This window comes from Cibotium barometz, chromosome 11 (assembly GCF_041138505.1).
Source record: "Cibotium barometz isolate CiBa-2024 chromosome 11, ASM4113850v1, whole genome shotgun sequence".
NCBI lineage: Eukaryota > Viridiplantae > Streptophyta > Polypodiopsida > Cyatheales > Cibotiaceae > Cibotium > Cibotium barometz.
In genome coordinates, this window is record NC_141056.1 from 2,696,667 (window position 1) to 2,716,551 (window position 19,885).

At 44.6% G+C, this 19,885-nt stretch overlaps 1 protein-coding gene across 1 annotated transcript in view; it reads right to left on the reverse strand.

Moving 5' to 3' along the window:
• THO2 overlaps positions 1–19,885 on the reverse strand; it is a 255,820-nt gene that overhangs the window by 87,626 nt on the left and 148,309 nt on the right. The window contains exons 14-15 of the mRNA XM_086804632.1: positions 2,690–2,912; positions 2,351–2,593 (exon numbers count right to left, since the gene is read on the reverse strand). Coding sequence (XP_086660758.1) covers positions 2,351–2,593; positions 2,690–2,912 — 466 coding nt within the window. The remainder of the gene's footprint in view (positions 1–2,350; positions 2,594–2,689; positions 2,913–19,885) is intronic.

Sequence of the window (19,885 nt, forward strand, 5' to 3'; positions counted from 1 at the left end):
GTTGATTGAAACTCTCTAGAGGGCACTATGAGCCGGATGGGATTCCCCGTGAAGTGGATCAATGGGGTTTGAGGACTATACTCAACCTCTCACAACCAGGTTCTCATTCAGAAAGCCTGTTCCGTCAGATTCCCCCTTTCCCGCTCGGTGCGACAGGGCTGTACCTTACCTTTTCCTGTTCGTCGCCGAGCCCATGAGCAGTTTCCTCGCACCCAGGAGATAGGACTTCAAGGATTGTGTCTCCCCCTCCGTTCACAAGAGGAGCTGTTGGACTCAGAGTTTGACAATGACACAGCCGCTTTTCTTTCTCGAGATGTTGGGAATCTCCAGAGATTCGCTGAGGCGATCGAGATCTTTTGTCGCGCATCAGGAGCACAGATTAACTGACACAAGTCGTGTGGTTTTTGGGTAGGCTCTGCACCTGCCCTGACTTGGCGTCCAGTTGAGGCTTTCCAGTGGATCCCCAGGGGCACTCCATTTCGCTATCTCGCATGCCAGGTGGGCATAGACATTTCTTTGGAGCAATGCTACAGATCCTTCGCATATTCACGATGGACAGCGCTTGGAGCAATTTCATTACATGGGGCATTGTAGCTTAGGCCACATAAGCTAAGGTGGTCAAGGCTTATGAGGAGGATGGTGGGGGGCTAGCCCTTCAGGTCTCTCACCTCCGCATTTTGACAGTACCAGTCACAGCCTGACAATTGGCAACCGGGCTCATGCCAGAGATGGGGGATTTGTAGTAGCATTGCAGCGTGGCACATTTGGCAAGCTAGATGCAGCAAAGCCATAGAGGGTACCCAAACTCCGCCTGCTGAGTCCATCAGGAGCATTTGGCTCGACATCATTCATACCCGCCGTAGTCAGTGCGGGGAAGTTGCAGGGTGGTTCTGACCATATGCGAAAGCAGCGGGAAGCTTTCTTGAGGCTTTGGCGGCCTGGCCCTTTTCTCACACATAGATGTGGTGATCCCACTTGGCATTACAGACCACTTGGGTGGTCCCCCTCCCCCTCCCCCCTTTATGAGATAGCCTTCTCCTCATAGAGTGGCCAGCCACAGGAGACCTGTCCCTTTCCCCTCTTTTCATTATTTGATCCCCACCCTATATATGTGTCACGAGGCGAGTTGGTATCTAGCTCTTAGTGGTTGTATTTAGGGCTATTTTTCATTAACTAATAGAAGGATCTTTTTCCCGGGGAAAAAAAAAAGAAAAAAATGGAATTTGACCCACAGTAATGCATGTACTATTGAAAGGTAAGTGTTTGGATGTTTTTAACTGTAACTATTCAGGAAATAAGCATGAATGAAGTGATACCACCCAAATCACTGATCTGCCTCTAGCTACCACCAACTCAATAAACAATTTTACAGGCTAATTCTACAGCACACAGATGGAGACAGTACATAGACAGCATGTCACACTTGCAGAAAAGCTTTCAGGAGGAGGTAATGACCACAAGAAAACACCAGTTTCATGGTGCATTTTAAAAGGACAAGCACAAATCCTGTATCCTGATTCAGAATCTCCTGAACTAAGACTCAGCTGTGACCTTGCAAGCTTTTATTAAAGGTTATCATGGTTAATCTTACCCCTTACAAGACCTCTTGACTTGACCTTTTTTCTATTCAGATGTGAATCCAAGAAAACAGTGAAAAATGTGTTATCTAGATGACTCAATAAACTTACTCCCAATGATTGAATTTGACCCATTTGGTACAGAACGAGATTGGTGCCATGATCAGAAAAATGTGAACTGCATGGCAGCTATCTGTAAGGATTTGTTGTGAAAGATAACTTTTATACAGTATGAAGCACATTCTCAAGGCAAAAAATGTCACTCAAAAATAGAGAAATTCACTAATAGGCTCTCAAATAAGCTATGGGACAATGGACCATGTTGAGATCTATGATAAAAAAAAATTCCATCAAATTCGCAAGAAACATAAAGAGTAAAATGGGTGCACATAAGAATATTATTTCAAAAATCCTTTCAGAATGCATGGAGTAAATGGATGCATGCTGAGTAGTTCAATGTTACTTTTTCCTTACACTTCTTAAAATTCATAAAACGAAACTAACAAAGGCATTTTTCTTAAAACCGGTTGCCACAGCAGCTGCCCCTTTTGGAAAAAAATCGCAATCCACTAGCACGTGCACCTATGTGTCTCTGTGACTAGGGTACAGATGTATATTTCATGCTAGAAGGATAAGTAAACTTGATTCATATGTGTGCACAAAATGCAAACAAAATTCTATACAAACACTGTCAAGTCTATTTTACATATATCTGCAGTTGCCAGCACAAAAAGATCATAATAAATCTAAAAGAGAATGATCCATTGACTTACCTCATATGGGAGGAGACTCATGACTTCCCATATTTCAAGCCCAATCGCAGGATTTGCTGGCAGAAGTTGCAAGGAAGGCAGCAAGCAGTTTCCTAAAGCTGCTTCTGTGCGTACTCGAGCTTCCTTCAAATAGAGCCTGGCATCCTTCCGATCATTTTCTCCAGCTTCTTGATGAGTTCCAGAAGATTGGCTTACAGCATATGATATGGCAGATGAAAAATAACCTCGCAAAACTCTACACACCTGCTCATACCAAAACCAAAACTGAAAAGACCGTTACAAAAACGAACACTTCAGCTGACACGTGTGTGGATTCCGTACACACAAAAAAAAGCATACCTTCTGCATAAGCAAAGCATTTCGATACAGGTATGGGCCAGCACAAGCCAGCATCTGGAAGAATTCTTTACTTAGTTCAACAAATGCAGCTGATTGACTGGTATGCTTGGGAGCCATCTCTTCAATGTTTAGTGTAGCTTGAGCAACAGTAATGGCTCCCAAATTGGCCAAGTATGAAGGTCTAACCAGCTTATAACTTGAGGCGATAGCCTTTTCAATGGCTCTACAGTTGCCAAACAAATTTCAATTTTCAGAAAACATACAAGAATACAAGAAGCTAGTATTATGCCAACAAAATAACGGCATAATCATAGCAAATAGTACAAGTTTGTAGGTATAGCACGTAACTTCGTTTGCTGAAATTAAAACCTGTATGTACAATTAAACTCAACGAGAGTAGGTAGTAACATACGAGGAAACACTAACAAAGAAAATCGTGGATTTGTCAAAAAAACAATAAACAAAGCCTCATGCTACTTTCCCTCTTGATTTTAACTACACAAGCCACAGCATGATTGGAAACAATGTGCCAATCTGGCATCCCCACTGGCCAACCATAAATGCTATTCCTTCAAACTTATATCTTTCATCTGCTAACTACCGAATTCCAGAGTAGACACTCTTCCTATCAAAAACTACTAGATCAACAATAACCTTCTAAAGCTGCCAGGAATATATCACTATTTTTTATAATAATAAAAACTCTTCATCTACTTGAGAAGACTTAGTAAGCAGGGCTTCTAACCAAATAACAGCTTCCTCATTTAGAAGGCAGGAGAGCTGTAACTATTTGGGCCTCCTAGCTCTATTTCAAATGTTAGAACCGTTGCCCAAACACCAGACAAGTGGAAGAAGGCATGGGGACAGAGACCGTAAGGTTTGCTCAAGAAAAAGCTTCTTCTTCGCCATCAACACCTTCTTAACCTTGCTTTTCAAAGGTACGGTCAGCCCTAGTCTTGTATGGGTATATACATGGGCGATACAGACGTGTGTATGGAGCTGTACGGACATGTGTGGAGCTGTATGGACATGTATGGAGCTTTACGGACTGAACATTTCAAAAACCCTAAAAGTTTTAGAAACCTTAAAGCTTCTCCAAAAACCCTTAAAAACTGCTTTCTAGAGGTTTTAATTGCCCGAAAACCATTAAAACATGTTTTATATCAGTTTGATTGCTAGAAAGAGCTTTTACATGGTTTTCTTCATCGACAAGGCCATAGGAGTTGTGGAGATTACTCATGGGATGAATGAGTGATTCTTGGATTTGGACTTAGACTTGGATTTGGATTTGGACTTAGACTTGGATACTTGGATTTGGACTTGGACTTGGACTTGGACTTGGATTTGGTACTTACTTGTGGGTCATCCCCATGGTGTGCTCGGCATCACAGATCTTGTGCCTCGACATCGACTTGGATACTACTACGACATATTTGTTTGTTTTGTATTCATTGATTGTATTGATCCTCGCCAGCTGCCCGTGGATTGTTCCTGAATAAATTCCTAAAACGGGGAAAGGCCTATCCCCCGCTTAGTGTGGTGTGGAGTCATGTTTGATCTAGGACACCCTTTTTAGTAAATATGTGGTAGATGCAAAATATAGTTGGTGGCTCACGATTTCAAGCTCTGCCCCTTCATGTAGAGTTTGACATCCAGTCCCCCTTCCTAAGTTGCATTCATTTGTACGTACCTTACGATAAGATAAGTTTTAGTGTACGGTACGACATTGTACTATACGGTACGGATCCGTACGTGGCAGCCCCCGAACCCCTGACCTCTTGGTCGTAGGCAAACACCTTCACCACCTGAGCTATCACCTCATTGGTCGTATGTGGCAGCTTTAAAAAATTAATTTTGGGCCAAAGAAAACCCTAGGTGGGCGGCCGTCGCCGATTTTAGCCATCTCCACACATTGGGGACAGGATATACATGCACTTTCTTGTTAAACTTAAATACTTTTGGTAATAACAACTTAGCAATGAGAGATGGTGATGATGCGATGCTAGCTACTACGGTCATCGCCATTGCAGAGCCAAAGTATGATAGCGAAGGAAACATGTTGACATATGGAGATCGTGAATCTTCATCATTTGATGGTGATGAAGTGGATTGATCATTGAGCACTCTGCAATGTGCAGTGATAGTGACACTAGTGACTAGAACTATTATTTTTTGGCTTCTCTGGATACTAAACTGTCTTTTAACTTTTAAATTTTGATTGACTACTTATAGTATGTAACCCGTGGCATTTGAGTCATGGGTATTGAACGTTTGAGTGATTCCGTTTCGTGAAACCTATTTATGCTTTTGTTTACTGATAGCTCTCATTTTGGTAATTGTGTTGTTGTTCAGAAATGAATTGTTTTTAAATTTAAAGTTTGCAGGTTTTCATTCATTTTTCTATATCTATATAAACTATATAGTATATTTTTTATGTTTTTACATACCTTACGTACTTATGTACCTCAAAATCTCAGCCCGTACCTGAATGCGTACGTTGCGTACCTTTCCACCTTACCCCCTTCTCGACCGTGGCACAGGTGCAACAACTTTTTTGTAAGGCTTTTCTCCTTCCCACGCTTCGAAATATAGATGTTAGGTCTAGTGTTCCATTCCAGACAACTCACATAATTCGAACCTTTGTCCTCTGCAAGGCTAGGTTTTGCAACAGAACTTAGAAAGATAATGTAGCAAACAAGAATTGCTACCATGGTGTGGTAAAGAAGTGCCTTTGTATTCACAAAAGGAATGCTTTTACACAAAGTCTCTAGGTAGCTTGCACGAACTATAAGAGAATACCAGAGATAAAAAGAATTTTATATTTGTGTCCTGAAAAAAGTCATGTGCACACACTTTGTGACGGTGCCGCATAGACATGATTATATCTTGGAGCCTCCTATAGTGCAAAGTTAGAGCCCATATATGGGCAAATTGGAGCAGTTTTGGGAGCCTCAATGGTGCCCGGAGGTGCCTGGGACATAAACCACTAGTTGAGACACCTTTTGGGTATAGTTTGAAGGCTGAATGTGACATTTTGGACATTACTATGTAGGTCAAAAAGGCAGAACATGCTTGAATACGACTTGCTATGAAGATCCCTATAAAAAGGCAAGTCATGGGTCGTTTGTAGGCATTCACAGATAGAGGTTGCAGAGCCGAGCAAGAAAGCCAAGACTAAGGCATATAGCCACAGTGTCTGTATTAACCAAGTACACCTCCACATCAGTGTTTCCCACTAACACAGAGGAGGGAAGTAAACATTCAACCCAGGCATAGTATTCAACAATCACATTTGTGATCTGCAATCATTGTAACTACTAATTCATTCAGTAATATACATTACAAATAGGTTAGGTAAAGAGTCTCTCTCTCCTCCTCTCTACTCATCATTGCGTATATGAGTAGCGGTAATCTTTCTTGCTTAGTGTTAATCATCATTAATCACACGCCCGCTCGTTAGCATGCTACATTGGTATCAAAGTATCTAGGTTCATCTTACGTAAAGTTTTTGCATGCTAAATTAGGGCTTCTGAAGTTGGAGTTTGCATTTTTAGGGTTTCAGCCCAAAATTAGGGTCTTTGTGTATTCCTTCAAATCAGCCCCACATTAGCATTTTCAGTTTGCATCAACCTTACGGTTTTGCATTTTGCATGTAGAAAGTCTAGGTTTAGTAGGCAAAACTTGTCTTTTCTTCATGGCCGAGGAGCCACTCTATGAGAAGTATTTGCAGGCAATGCAAGAGATCGATGAGACGTACTTGCAAAGAAAACAAGAACCTGAAGCTCGCTATTTCAACAAGGGGAAGAAAATATGGCATGATTTAAGGAAGAACATGAAGTTCAAAGGCGTCAAGAATATGAAGAACGACAAGCTTGATGGCGTCAAGAATATGAAAACGACTGTCACAAACCGGGGGCTTGGTTATACAGAATTTATTACTGAAATCAGAAGATTTATCGTCCTTCCATCACTGCCATATCCCACATACATAGCCATAACAATTGATTATACAATGTGGAAGTACTGAAAAGAAATGATACTGCACAAGGGACCACAAGATGGGCTATTCCGCCGCCCCCCAACCCCCCCCCCTCTTTGAAGGATATCTATTCCCTTAAGGGAGTAAGAATTTTACAAGTACATAAAACAGGTGGATTGGCCCAGCCATACACCACCGTTTCTTCCAAAATGATTGATATGAAAACAACTTACAAACGCTATACTTGCCTACAAGTAGCCCAGCTACAAGTTAGCAATATGCTGCACAGCACCCTTCACCAAGATTGCCCAGCAATCCCGGTTTCTTCAAATGTAGCTTAACTTCAATAAAATCAACCACCTAATGGCTAAAAATCAGCCTTAGGAGAATGCCCAGCACTTCCCAAGGATTCTGTAGCAACAGGATCCAAGATGATTCTTCCACAGCTTCCATCTTGGGAATAGTCTTCTTCTTCTTATTCTAGCTTGAATGGAGACTTTCGATTCTGAAAACCAGAATTCAACCAGCTTCTAAGTGTTTTGGGGAAATAAAAACATTATGGTATGGCTGGAAAAATACTCTAGAATAAGTGCATTAGATAGAGCAATAAACAAAGGCCAAGAAGTACTCTTGAATGAGGCTGGAAATCTGAATTTATAGAGTTCTATTCAGCCTTGAAGGAGGCGCCTAGATGAAGAGGAGGAGTGGAGGTTATTGCTCATGAAAAGATGTGGTAGGGAGAGGTTTGTGCAAGACCTTTGGATCAAAGAATGGCTATTAGCAAAGTAGCAACTTGTGTAGCTAAAAGAGGAGGAAAAGTTTACTTTTTATCTTTTTCTTTTGAGTTAACTAGCTTGCATGACTCTTTTGGATAAAAGTGAGCTTGCATGCTTTACTTTTAAGAAAAGTAAGCTTGCATGGCACACTTTCAGATGCATGAAAAGATAAAGCATTGCATGATGCATGCATGTCTGAAAAATACACGCAAATCAAAATAAGCCATGCACACAAATGTATGCATTTAAACACATATTTTGGAAGAAAGCCCATCTATTTATATGTACTTGATATTTACAAGGGCTATGGTATTTGCCTCTCCAAGATCCATCAAATATCCATGGCATTATATATTGCATTTGGTTCTCCAAGATCCATCAAATGCTTAACATGCTTCTATGCAGCCAGGATCTCGTAGATACAGCTAGCATACACATACATTGGAAGCTTAACCATAAACATTCCATGGCTACATGTAGTGTCCAACAGCCATGTCCATGGATAATAGAGAATTTACAATATGAATCCCGAGAAATTAGGGAGTAGTTACAACGACAAGCTTAACGGCATCAAGAATTTAAAGAAATTCAAATCCACTTGGAAGCCATTTTGCAGAGATGGACTTCAACGGCAAAGACCGTAGGCAAAGGCACGAAAGTAGAGAATTCACTAGAGGTTAAAGCTTAGCATGAGGGAGTTTCGAAGGATACCACACAGATTCCACAATCGTAGGTGGATCAAGAGACATTTTCCTCAGGTAAGGAATGTAGACCAATGGAAGCTTCTAAGGAGGTGCCAATGAAAAGCACGAGTCAACGCAAGCACCGGATTTCATCTCAGATAGATTCCCAAGGAGGCAGTAACGCCTACGATTCAAGTATGTCTCTCAAAAACTAGTAATGGAGAAGGATAAGAACACTATCATAACAATTTCCGAGGAACAAAAGAGTCTCCCAGGTCAGAAGAGCATCCATTGACAAAGGAACCAGAAGAAGAGCAAGCAATTCCAATGGTGGTTCCAATGGAGGTAGTAGTGGGCCATGGCAAAGGGCCCAAAAAGTTGGCAGGTGAGTCTAGAAAGACTAAGTCAACAAAGAAGCAAAGGTGCATGGTTTGCCCTAGTGCTCCAAGTTTAACAAGAGGGAATGTCACATGCACACCTTCCAACAATGCCACGTAGAGATGATTATTTCTTGCAACCACCTAAAGGGCAAAGTTAGATCCAGTACATGGGCAATTTGGGGCAATTTTGAGAGCCTAAATGGTGTCCAGAAGTGCCAAACACATTGGGACACCTTTTGGGTATGGTTTGGAGGCTAAATTTGACATTTTGGACATTATTATGTAGGTCAAAAAGGCAAAACCAGCTTGAATACGACTTGGTATCAAGATCCCTATAACAAGGCAAGTCATTCAGAGATAGAGCTTGTAGAGCCAAGACCAAGAGCATGTAGCCACAACATCAGGATCAGCCAAGTACACCTCCACCATCCACGTCAACATTTTCCACTAACCAATAGAGAAGTTCAGTAAGCATTTAGTTTATGCAAAGCATTCAAGAGCTAATTTGTGATCTGCAATCATTGTAATTACTCATTCGTTTAGTAATATACATTAGGAGAAAGTTAGGTAAAGAGTCTCTTTCTTCTCCTTCTTTGTACTCATCATTACGCATTTGATTAGCGTTAATCTTTCTTGCTTAGTGTTAATCATCATTAATCACACTTCCGCATAGTTAGCATGTTACAAAAGATGCAAAGGATCTATGAGACCAAGGAGTCTTACCATAGCTCCATGAGTGTAATGAAAGCAAAAGTTAAAAAAAATGAAAAAGAAACTAGCTACCTATGCTATGAACATGTGTCAAAAGTAGTACAAGTAGCTATGTGGCTAGCACAAGGTTGGGTAGGAGGAATGCATGCCCCATCCATTAATTGTACAATCCTCCTCCGTAACAGAGCGCAGAGTGAACGTCCCATGGTGGGATCTCTCCATGTTGCGAGAACATGCCCCGAATTCGCATTTGACACGTGGAAGGTCAAGGTCCACGGAGATGGGGGCATCTCACTCTAAAAAGGGATCGGGCGCTAGTGACTTAGCAAGTGCGTGGGCCCAGAGGGCTCCGTGTTTTGGTATGTCGTCGATGGCCTGAGTGGTCCCTCTATCCCTTTGGATCCTGAATGGCATCCTATCACAAACAGAGGCAATCAAGAGAGGAAACCTTAGAGCCTGCTGACGCCTGGAAGGCCACCTATCGCCTTCCACTAAGTCCCCCTTCACTGCATCTAGCAACGAGGGGTCTTGGTGAATTGGTACCTTTCTCACAAGCTCTTGGGCATGTCATATGCTCTTTCTAAAACTCACGATCAGGGTAATCTGAGTTTCTTCAAAGAGTTTGTGTAAGCGATGGATTTCTTTTTTTTGGAAACTGCTAGTTTGAGCGGGAGATCGCTCACTCTCTCCGCAAGGGAGGCAGTTTCGGAGCACTCCTCAGAACCACTTTCAATGGTCACGATGTCATTGTCTTTGACAATTGATGGTGCGTTACATTTCCAGGTGCTCTTCAAGGTCTTCTTTTGGACCTTCAACTCTAGTTCATTAGCCTTTTTGAGGCAACAGTGACCTTTGGGGCTTGCGCCTTAGGCTCTTAGCTACTTGCTGCGAGGTTGAAGCTCGTCCCTCTCGTGTAAGCTGTATGGAGCACTAAAGACCAATCGCAGAGGGTGGTTTGGACGCAATGTATACAACTGATTGATGTAGATGATGGTCTGAAAAAGTGCATCTATGACCAAGGGGTGAGGCTTTAAACTCAACCAAGTTGATATCATGTGGCACTTATGGCTTCCTCCAAATCATGTGTAAGAGCATCATCACCTGCAATCTCTCTCTCTCTCTCCTCCATCAATACTCCTCTCCTAGATCTAGACCCCAAAAAAGAACATCATAAATCACAGCACAGACCACACGATGCCAAAACTTGGTGCAAGCCTCTTGGAAGTGAGCCTAGAAGCATTCTCTCTCCACAAAATGTTGGACCTCCATAACCTCTCATCAAGCGGGCCTGAGCCGTTGGTCGCATGGAAAAACCAGACCAGATCTTGCTGAGTATGAACTATTAAAAACTATAAGCTTGAGGGAGCCGATGATATGATAGCTCAAGTGGTAGAGATGTTTGACTAGGATCAATAGGTCTTGAGTTCAAAACCCCACACGGTGCTCCATCAGTGGCATCGCCTACACGCTGATTAAAAAGTGCCTATGAGTAGGCGGCAGCCTACGGTCGATGAAAATGATAACTACAGGAGGTTCTCTGGAGGTTATTGGGCCGAAGGCCAGTCAAGGATAGGGGGGTGTGGAGAACATGACCTTGGTTTTGCCAAGATTAACAATGAGGTCTCTCTCATCACAGAACTTTCACAATGCATCCAAATGTCTCAATAGCCCCTCTTAAGAATTGTTGATCACAGACTACGTCATCCGCATAATGTAGAATGGACACAATTGTGTGTTAATCATGAGCCGATTTCACGTGCACCATGCACTGGGGTACACAGTGACACACTGGCATCATAATCAATGCAGCATTTGTCCAATAATAGTACCTTTTTTAGGAACATTTGTCGTACACTGTGACCCCATTGTTAGCCATAAGTCAAGCACGAGCTACGTAGGTTAGTCTCTGAGCCATAGTGGTCAGTCGAGAGCCAGCCTCTTAACCCACTTGGAGAACCCCATCAAAAAAGTGCATGTAGAAGTCAACCTTAGTATAGGTATTGCAGCTGTAAGCATGGGCCAGCCCATAAGGCACCCCATCATGAGGGCTGCCTTGCATAAGGGTCTAGAATCTAAGAACCCTAGGCCGACTCAGATGAGCAGGTCAGCCACCATAGCTGTCCTATTCAGCAGATCGGCAGCCATCTATGCAAACATGAATAGCATGGAAACCATATTGGCAGCCTGCATGCGAAGCACCCTGTCGGCAGCCTGTGGAGCAGTCAGCCAGCATAAAAGACTTGCAAGCATGCAGTCGGCCAGCATTGTAGTAAGCCACCATAAAGAACAAAATGCACAGCATTAAATCCTAATAACTAGCATGACATTTGTCCAATAAACACACCGACAGCAGCAGTAGTGAACCGACCAGCAGCTTATATTCATATATAAGCAAGCGCTTGGTATTCATCATCAATCATCCAGCATCAAATCAGAATTCAGCCTTCATCCTCTCCAGACAACATTGACGCCCCTCTCCAGCATTCAACCACCATATGTGCAGTCGAATAGCACGACGATCGTATGCTAGAATGCTAATGTGGCACAACTAGACACACATACACTCGTGAGGATATACGAGGTCGTGAGGATGTATGGAAATGTACATGGTCGTGTGATGAGGATGTATGGACATGTATAGGGTCGTGAGGATGTATGAGAAAAATTCGAGCTATTGTGCACGGCTCAACAAGGTAATTTGAACCTTGGGCTCTGATACCATTGCTAAGTTAGGCTTTTTTTTTGGATCAAAAGATATATATATATATATATTGACTAAAATTCTTTACATCAAAGTATCCAGAGCTTCTAACATTAAAATACCAAGCCCTACATCTATTTATACATCGGTTTAATGGAAGCTTGCATTCAGCTTGGGTATCAGATTTCATGGGAGACATCCTTCTTTGTGTTTGAGGAGATGAGAGATGGATATTGATTAATGATCCTCTGAATGATGGCTAGCTTAATATGGCAATATATAAATGTGCCTGATGTTTTCATCTTGCCTTTCCGGAATCCACGCCCCACACAAAGTATGCGCAAAGAGGGCAAGAGTCAAATATGTTGATGATGCCTCTCTTCTTCCGATCACTCCATCCGTCAAAGAGGATGCTACATCCATACTTGCACCATGCCGCCCGCACCGGGCGGATTGAGAGATCCATCGATTCTATCCTTCTCATCCACAAGCCTCTTTGTGCGCATGTCATGATAGGCGATGCCAGTCCACCTTCACATGGGCCCACATTTGCAATGGCTTTCACCATTGACTTCCATTGATCTACCTTGAGCACATGGAATGAGAGATTGCACTCAATAATGGTGCTTGCAATCTCTATATCCGCTAAAAGTTGTCGTTCTCTGAGATGTGATAGAGAAGAAGAGACACCCCCAATGGCTTGGGCAAGAGTAGCTTGCCTCATGGGAGACTCAAACCTTTGCCTCTTTGAGGAGGCAAAGATGGCACCGGCAGAGGTGACACCAACAGAGGCAGCCGGGGAGGATGTATCACAAGGCACGGAAATGACTTCATCATCCGCACTTGAGCTTCTACCACTATCACGGTAAGCACCCAATCCACCTTTGATATTGTTGAAGGTCTCATCGGATATAGCTAGGGTACTTGCTTGCATGGTGCAACTGGCCCCCCCACCTTTCCGAGATGTTGGAGAAGCCTAGTAACTCCACTTGTGTATTGTTTGCCACAATACTTACAAGTCCACCTACATGACTTGAACTTTCCATCAGCTTTCTCTACATGGATAGCATGCACATTGAACGCTTTCTCTACATGCACATTGAAGGCTTCATTCTTCTCCCCTGTCATTGTAATAGAGAGGCAAGGAGAACTTAAATTAGAAGAGATGGATAGGCAAGAGAGAAAGAAAGAAAGAAAGAAAGAAACTTGTATTAACGTCTTCAAAAGGCCAAAATGACCTATGAGACCAAAAGGTTACATCATATCCATGAAGTACATCATTTTGGGTACAAAATAGTAATAAAGAAAGATAACAAAAATCTAGAGCTATAAAATCTGATCTACGGACATGAGCAGAGAGCTCTCATAACACCCTAATACATCCCTCATGGGCTGCTGTGACATGCTGCTCAAGGTGGTAGAACAAAGCCGGTGGGAGCTAGTCCTACAATGATGGAAGATGATGGCACAAATCCTCCTGTGGTGGCGTGGCCGTGGTCGTGGGCAAGGGCCATGGGGCATAGTAGCAGGGGAACCCCGTTTCCCCCCATAGGGAACGGTGGAACGCATTCCCCCATGGCCAGCATGAAGGGATCGATGGAAACGGGGGTCAGGAACGATCAAGTGGCGGAACAGCCGTGGAACGCCAGGGAACGCTAGTGGAACGCGAGATGGAACGGTGGGCTGCCGTTCCCCCACGTGGGAACGATAATGTGGATTTTTTTTTTAAAGAGAAACGTACTGCCCGACGCCCGTACTGTTATCGCCTTTTGCCCGCCGCTTTTCGAAAGTTCACCCGTACTGATGTCCCTGGCCTACAGCCTGCCCGACGCCCGTACTGTTGTCGCCGACCTGCAGCCTGCCTGTCACCTATGGCCCTGTACTGCTGTCACATGCCTGCCTGCCCGTACTGTTCTGTACTAGGCAGTACATCTAGCTGACCTACAGCCTGCTGCTGTAGCTGCTAGCCAGTCCTGAGTCGCCCCAGCCTCCAGGCCCCCAGCCCTTGCCGTGTATAGTGTACACTGGTGACTGTACACTACATTCTACTACAGTCTACAAGTCTACAATGGTAGTACACTAACACTGTGCCTGGTACCAGCCTGCAAGCCGCAACAGTGCAACTTGCCTGGGCCCTGTGCAACGGAGTGATCAAGACTCAAGTTCAACAGTTTACATCTTTTCAAGGCAAGGCAGCAAGCTTTTCTCTTTCTTCTCTCTCTTTCTCTGTTTGAACTTTTGGTGTTTTAAAAATTACCTATGTCACAATCTGGACTGCACAATCTCTCCCCATTAAACAATAGACAGAAAAAGGACTCATTGTAATGGTTAACTTTGAAAGTCTATTCAACTTTTTGCCTGAATTTGCAAAAATCATGGCTTACTCGGGTTCAAAGCAATAGGCTTCGAATGCTACTTGGTGGGACGAGGTTGAAAGGCTAGAAAGGTATTCATCAAAGGGAGGTGCAACACGATGGAAATGCAAGTAATGTAACAAAGAGAATTCAGGAGGAGCAAACCATGTGAGAGCACATCTATGCCATGTAAACAATGAAAAAGCACAAGTGAACAAATGCCAAGGGACAACACTTGAAATGCGTAGAGAGCTTTTGGCAAAGTACCCAAGTGAAGAGGAGAAAGCATGTGCACGAAAGAAACCGGCAATTGATGCATCTTACTTCAGTAGACATGGGGAAGATGTAAACTTGGGAGATGGACAACAGTATGGAGGACTTGGGATATTGGAATTTTCCCAAGATTCGCAGTCTATGGGTGCAAGCTCCGGCGAGCAGCAAACCTTGGGAGCAGCTTGGGATCCCCGCAAGAAAGAGAGGGTAGATGCAGCCGTTGCAAGGTTCTTTTATCATGATCATGTAGCATTCAATGTTGCCAGGTTTCCATGTTTCATTGAAATGGTCCAGGAGATTGCACAGTATGGCCCAACATACAAGCCACCTTCGTATGAGACACTACACACCACCTTGTTGCAAAAGGAGAAAGCTGCAATTGAATGTGCTTTAGAGTCTGTGCATGAAAGTTGGGCAAAGAATGGTGTGTCACTTATTGCAGATGGTTGGAGTGATACTCGAAAAAGGTCCATTCATGGCATGGTTGCTTATTCTCGAGGAAGAATGCAATTCATTTCCTCACATGATGCTTCAAGGACTAGAAAAACTGCAGATCGGCTTGTGGAAGAGTGGGCCGAAGCTATTGAGAAGGTTGGACCAGAGAATGTTATTCAGTTCTTAGTTGATGGTGAGGCAACAAATAGAGCAGCTGGTCTTAAGCTTGAAGACAGGTATCCGCATATCACATTTAGTCCATGCTTTGCTCATTGTTTGAGCAACTTATTGAATGATGTACTCAGAGACACGCTTTTGTAATAACTTTCTCATGATGAAGAGGTTATCCAAAGTGCACTTGCCTTTGAAGCACTTGGTTGTATGCAATGAGTGGATGGGATGGGCTCTTTCTCAGTCAAGAGCCGGCATAGAGGTTGCAAGAACCATACAAGACTTCACATTTTGGGATGAAGTCAACACTATCAATGCTATGATGAAGCCGATCATGCGCTTGATGCGGATTGCAGATGGACATGAGCCATGCATTGGCAAGGTTTCTGAGGGGGCTGACCGAATGATCGAGAAAGGAGGGGAAATGGGCTTGTCTGATGAGAAATATAGCCATGAAGCTAATCAAAGAAAAAGACCGACTTGAACCCGGATGAGGAGCAATCCGAACCAAGGGGAAGAGGTAGGCAAGGAGGCGGAGGAAAGGAAGGGAGGGTGGAAAAGGGAAAAGCAAAAAGGAAAGGGAAGCACGGGGGAGATGGCTGGACGCAAAGGCGAAGACAGGTGGGGGAAGGGCAACACAACAGGGCTACGCAGAGGGAAGAGGCGGAGGAAGGAGGCGGGGAGAGGAGGGGAGGCGAAACAGCGCAAACTGGAGATCGAAGAAGGGCGGGCAGAGGCAGGGGCGAATGGCGATGGAGGAAGGATGGGAGGCGGAGTGTGGATGGGGGCGAAGCAGGCACAGAGGCGGAGGGGCGCAGCGATGGAGGAAGGAAGGGAGGCGGAGGAAGGAGGGGGCGAAGCAGCCACAGAGGCGGAGGGTCACAGGTCAGGGTTTGGGGAGCTTGGCGGTCCTCGGATATGTTTTGTTTGGCTGCAAGTGCCAACCATGCTTGATATTTTGGAGACTGGTGTACCATCTACTCGGAACTGATGTTGCTCTCATGTTTCTATGTTCTTAGTATTTCATGAGGAGTTTTCATGGACAATTTTGTATTACCCCAGTGAGAGAGCTATGTTTATGTTTTCTTTCTGTTTTATTTTCCATTCCATGATGAGATATGCCATGGAAATTGTTGTATCACTCTGGTCTCATAGGCCCATTACCGACGCATGCATGGTACTCTGAGGTAGTCGCGTGGTTTCATGCACATGGCATACAGATGGGCCATCTCCCCCCGTTTGAGTATAGATTGGATTCCCCATACCTTGATCTCTCACGTCAGGAGACCAATCGGACCATTTGGTTAGATGTACTTGGGCTACACATACAATAGACATGGGTGTCTCCGTAGAAGTGTGAGTTCTACTGAGATCACTTCTGAGGATGGATTCTTTGAGATCCTGGGATACATACAGATACACATGTCACATGCATTGCATATCATGATCGGCCAGCTCAGGGTATCCTACCACCACCTCAGAGTACAGACTGGTAGAGCTAAGGATATCCCAGATGAGGAGAGGACATGCACAATATGCATCATAGGAGCACTAGAGGATGATGACCATTATATACTCAGTTGCTCGGCTTACTATGAGATACAGGGGAGATTCCATTACCTCTTTCGAGAGGGATTCGGACCACTCACACGGGTGATACAATGTGAGGATCAAAGGTGCTTGGGCATGTACTTGATGGAGCTCAGAGGACAGAGGGATGTAGTGTTGAGGCAGCATGCTGAGAGACAGCCCCGAGTTTGATAGGACGCCTCACAGAGAGCCATCACAGATTTCTCAATGGTACATACATCCACATCGGAATCCATTGCCTACAACAGTTCCTCTACTACGGCATCAGAGCCCACCACTAGTACCCATGCTCTAGCTCCACGTCCCAGAGGAGTTCTTAGTGAGAGAGCTCGATCCATTCTGCGAGCCAGATGTCCCTGACTCAGAGCATCAGGACCCTCCACCACACAGAGTTGGATTCGTGAGGTTCTCTACCGACATGTCACGCTCCCATCATAGAGGCCTGAAATTCACTCCACCCTGAGATCGGTTCTTGCCGAGGCGGGTATCGTCATTAGCTGATCACATTATATCTCACTTTACACAGGATCATCTGCTGATCACATGTACTGTTAGATGTTTTCATTTTATTTTTCTTTCAGTTTTCCATGGCTCAGTATATCCATGGTACCATTGTATTACTTTTGATCTGATTGCCCTTGGGATCTTCTGTAGACAGGAATATATATTTTTTTCTTTCTTTCTTTCTCTCTCTCTAAGGACTACTAGATGGCCTTCCACAAAGATCATCCTTCCACAAAGATCATCTCCTATGCCTGACAGAGAATGGTTTCATCATCGGCCCATGCTGCATGGACACACACCTATCCTTTGCGGTGAGATGTGCGATCGGCCAGATCCGCACCTCGTCCCACCAACTGAGAGTGGAGACTGCCAGATATGGGCCTAGGGTGGTCGCACTAGAGGATAGGATATGCCAACTCTGTCACACAGAGCTCGAGACAGATGATCATTACATATGTCGATGCCCTGTATACTATGAGATTTGGGGAAGGTTCCACTGTCTCTTCCGAGGTGGGTTTTTCTTCTAGAGCTCCGTAGACATAGGGAGTCCTTAGTGAGATCCATATCAGTTGTACTTGCTCGAGGACCTGCACCATAGAGAGCTCTCACCGACTTCTTCCATACCCAGGAGCTCAGCCGAGAGGTGTGACACTGGACAGAGCCATTGAGTTATGCAGAGCTCGACACCCGAGACCCCATGGCATAGTAGCAACGGAACGGGAACGGGAACGGGAACGGAACAAAAGCACCACCAGGGGAACGCGAACGAGAAAAAGGGGTAACGGGAACGAGGGGGAACGGAAACAGGGAACGACCTAGATAATTCCTAGAAATGACAATAAATCTTAACATACAATGCTCATTTATATAACCAAATCAGAGACACACTAAAGTCTAGTGCACCACAATTTGCATGGCTAGATACTAACACTGAACAGATCTCACAAGTCAAAATAAATTAGCCTACATCATACATGACATAAGTGACAAAAAGCACAAAATGTGGCCCACGGCCTAGATTAAAGAAACAACCCAAGTCCAGAGTCCAAGCCTCAAGGTGACATGCAAATAGTAAGGAGATATCATGCATGGCTACTGCCCGTGATGCCATCATGGAGACTATCATCTATGTCATCCAAGAAAGCCATATCATCAAGACCAACATCTGAAGCATCCAAATCTTCAATCCCATCTTGACCAGGATCTGCAAGTCCATGTGTCTCATCATCCGCGGACTCCTCATCAAGCAATATAGACTTCTTTGGTTTGGGAGAAGCCATATCACCAAGCAAGCGCAAACTAGCACTTACAAAAATCAAGTCATTGACTTGTTTTGTCCCAAATTTGTTCCTCTTCTTGGATGCAACATGGTCAAACACACTCCATAGTTGCTATATCGGAGAGGAGCTTGTACCTTGAGACATGATCCTTATCGCCAATGATTGAAGCTCTGGTGTACGAGCCCCATAATCCTCCAACCATAAAGCAACCCCTATCTTAAACCTCTCTCTCTGTGGATCAGCCGATCCAAACCTTCCCAACTTGCTGCAATGCTTGCGGTCCTCTACGCCGAAATAGAGAAAGACTCCAAAACGACCCTCATGGCCAGAATCTTTGGATCTCACCCGTCCCGTCTCCGGGCTCGGGATTGGGTCCTGGCGGCTCTGCCCTCCGACCTCGCTCTACACTTTCGAGATGTCAGGTTGCTTGGAAGAGGTTTCTTCCACGTGGATTTTGATTCTGAGGACGCAGCCTCAGAGGTTTTGAAGGGCAGCCCTTTGCCATTGGGCCCGAGGAAGATATTCTTTCTTCCCTACTCCAACTATTTTGACCCTCTTGAGGAAGACCGGAAGCGTTTCCCGATTACTCTCAGATTCCCAGGTCTTCCTCGTGCATATTGGCCTATGTTAGAGGCCATCGGGTCTGCCTTTGGGCTGGTTCTTCAAGTGCCCCCACTTCACGCCTTGCCGACATCTTCTGCCCACGTGGTCACTACCTCGGCGCATGCTTCCCCAGGGTCATGGTTCTTGCCCGTGACATTGAGCTCTTTGAGGACTATGTTTTGCTTCCGGGCCCTTGTGGCCCTTTGAAGCAACGTACGGAGATTGCAGGTAAACCCGATCAGTGCCGGGTTTGTCACCAAAACAGGGTCACTTTGCTCGAGATTGTCCTCGGGCTCGACGTCACAGGAGGCCTCATAAGCGTGCTCCTTAGGTGCCACCTCCCTTGGTTCCTTCCCATCCTTCAGTCCGCCAGGTGTGGCGAGCTATCTCTGACGCCCGCCCCCCTGGTGCGATTGATGAGAAGGCTTCCTCGGATCATGTACGGATAGATGATGTTTCTGGTCAGAGGGATGTGTCAGCTGATATATCTTTGCAGAGAGATGATATCTCAGATCAAGATGATTTTGTTGAGTCCTCTCTACTTGGAGGGGGCGATGTGCAGGACGTTTAGCACAGTGGGGATCATGTATTGCAGGATTTACAGCATGATGCCATTTACCTTGATGCCCCGCAGGGCGAACAGGTTTCTCATACATATGCAGGTACTGTGCAGGGCCTCAGACCAAGGTGGTAAGGTACGTAGTGTACGGCACGCTATCAGTACGTACGGAACGTACTTCTGTACGGAACAAATTT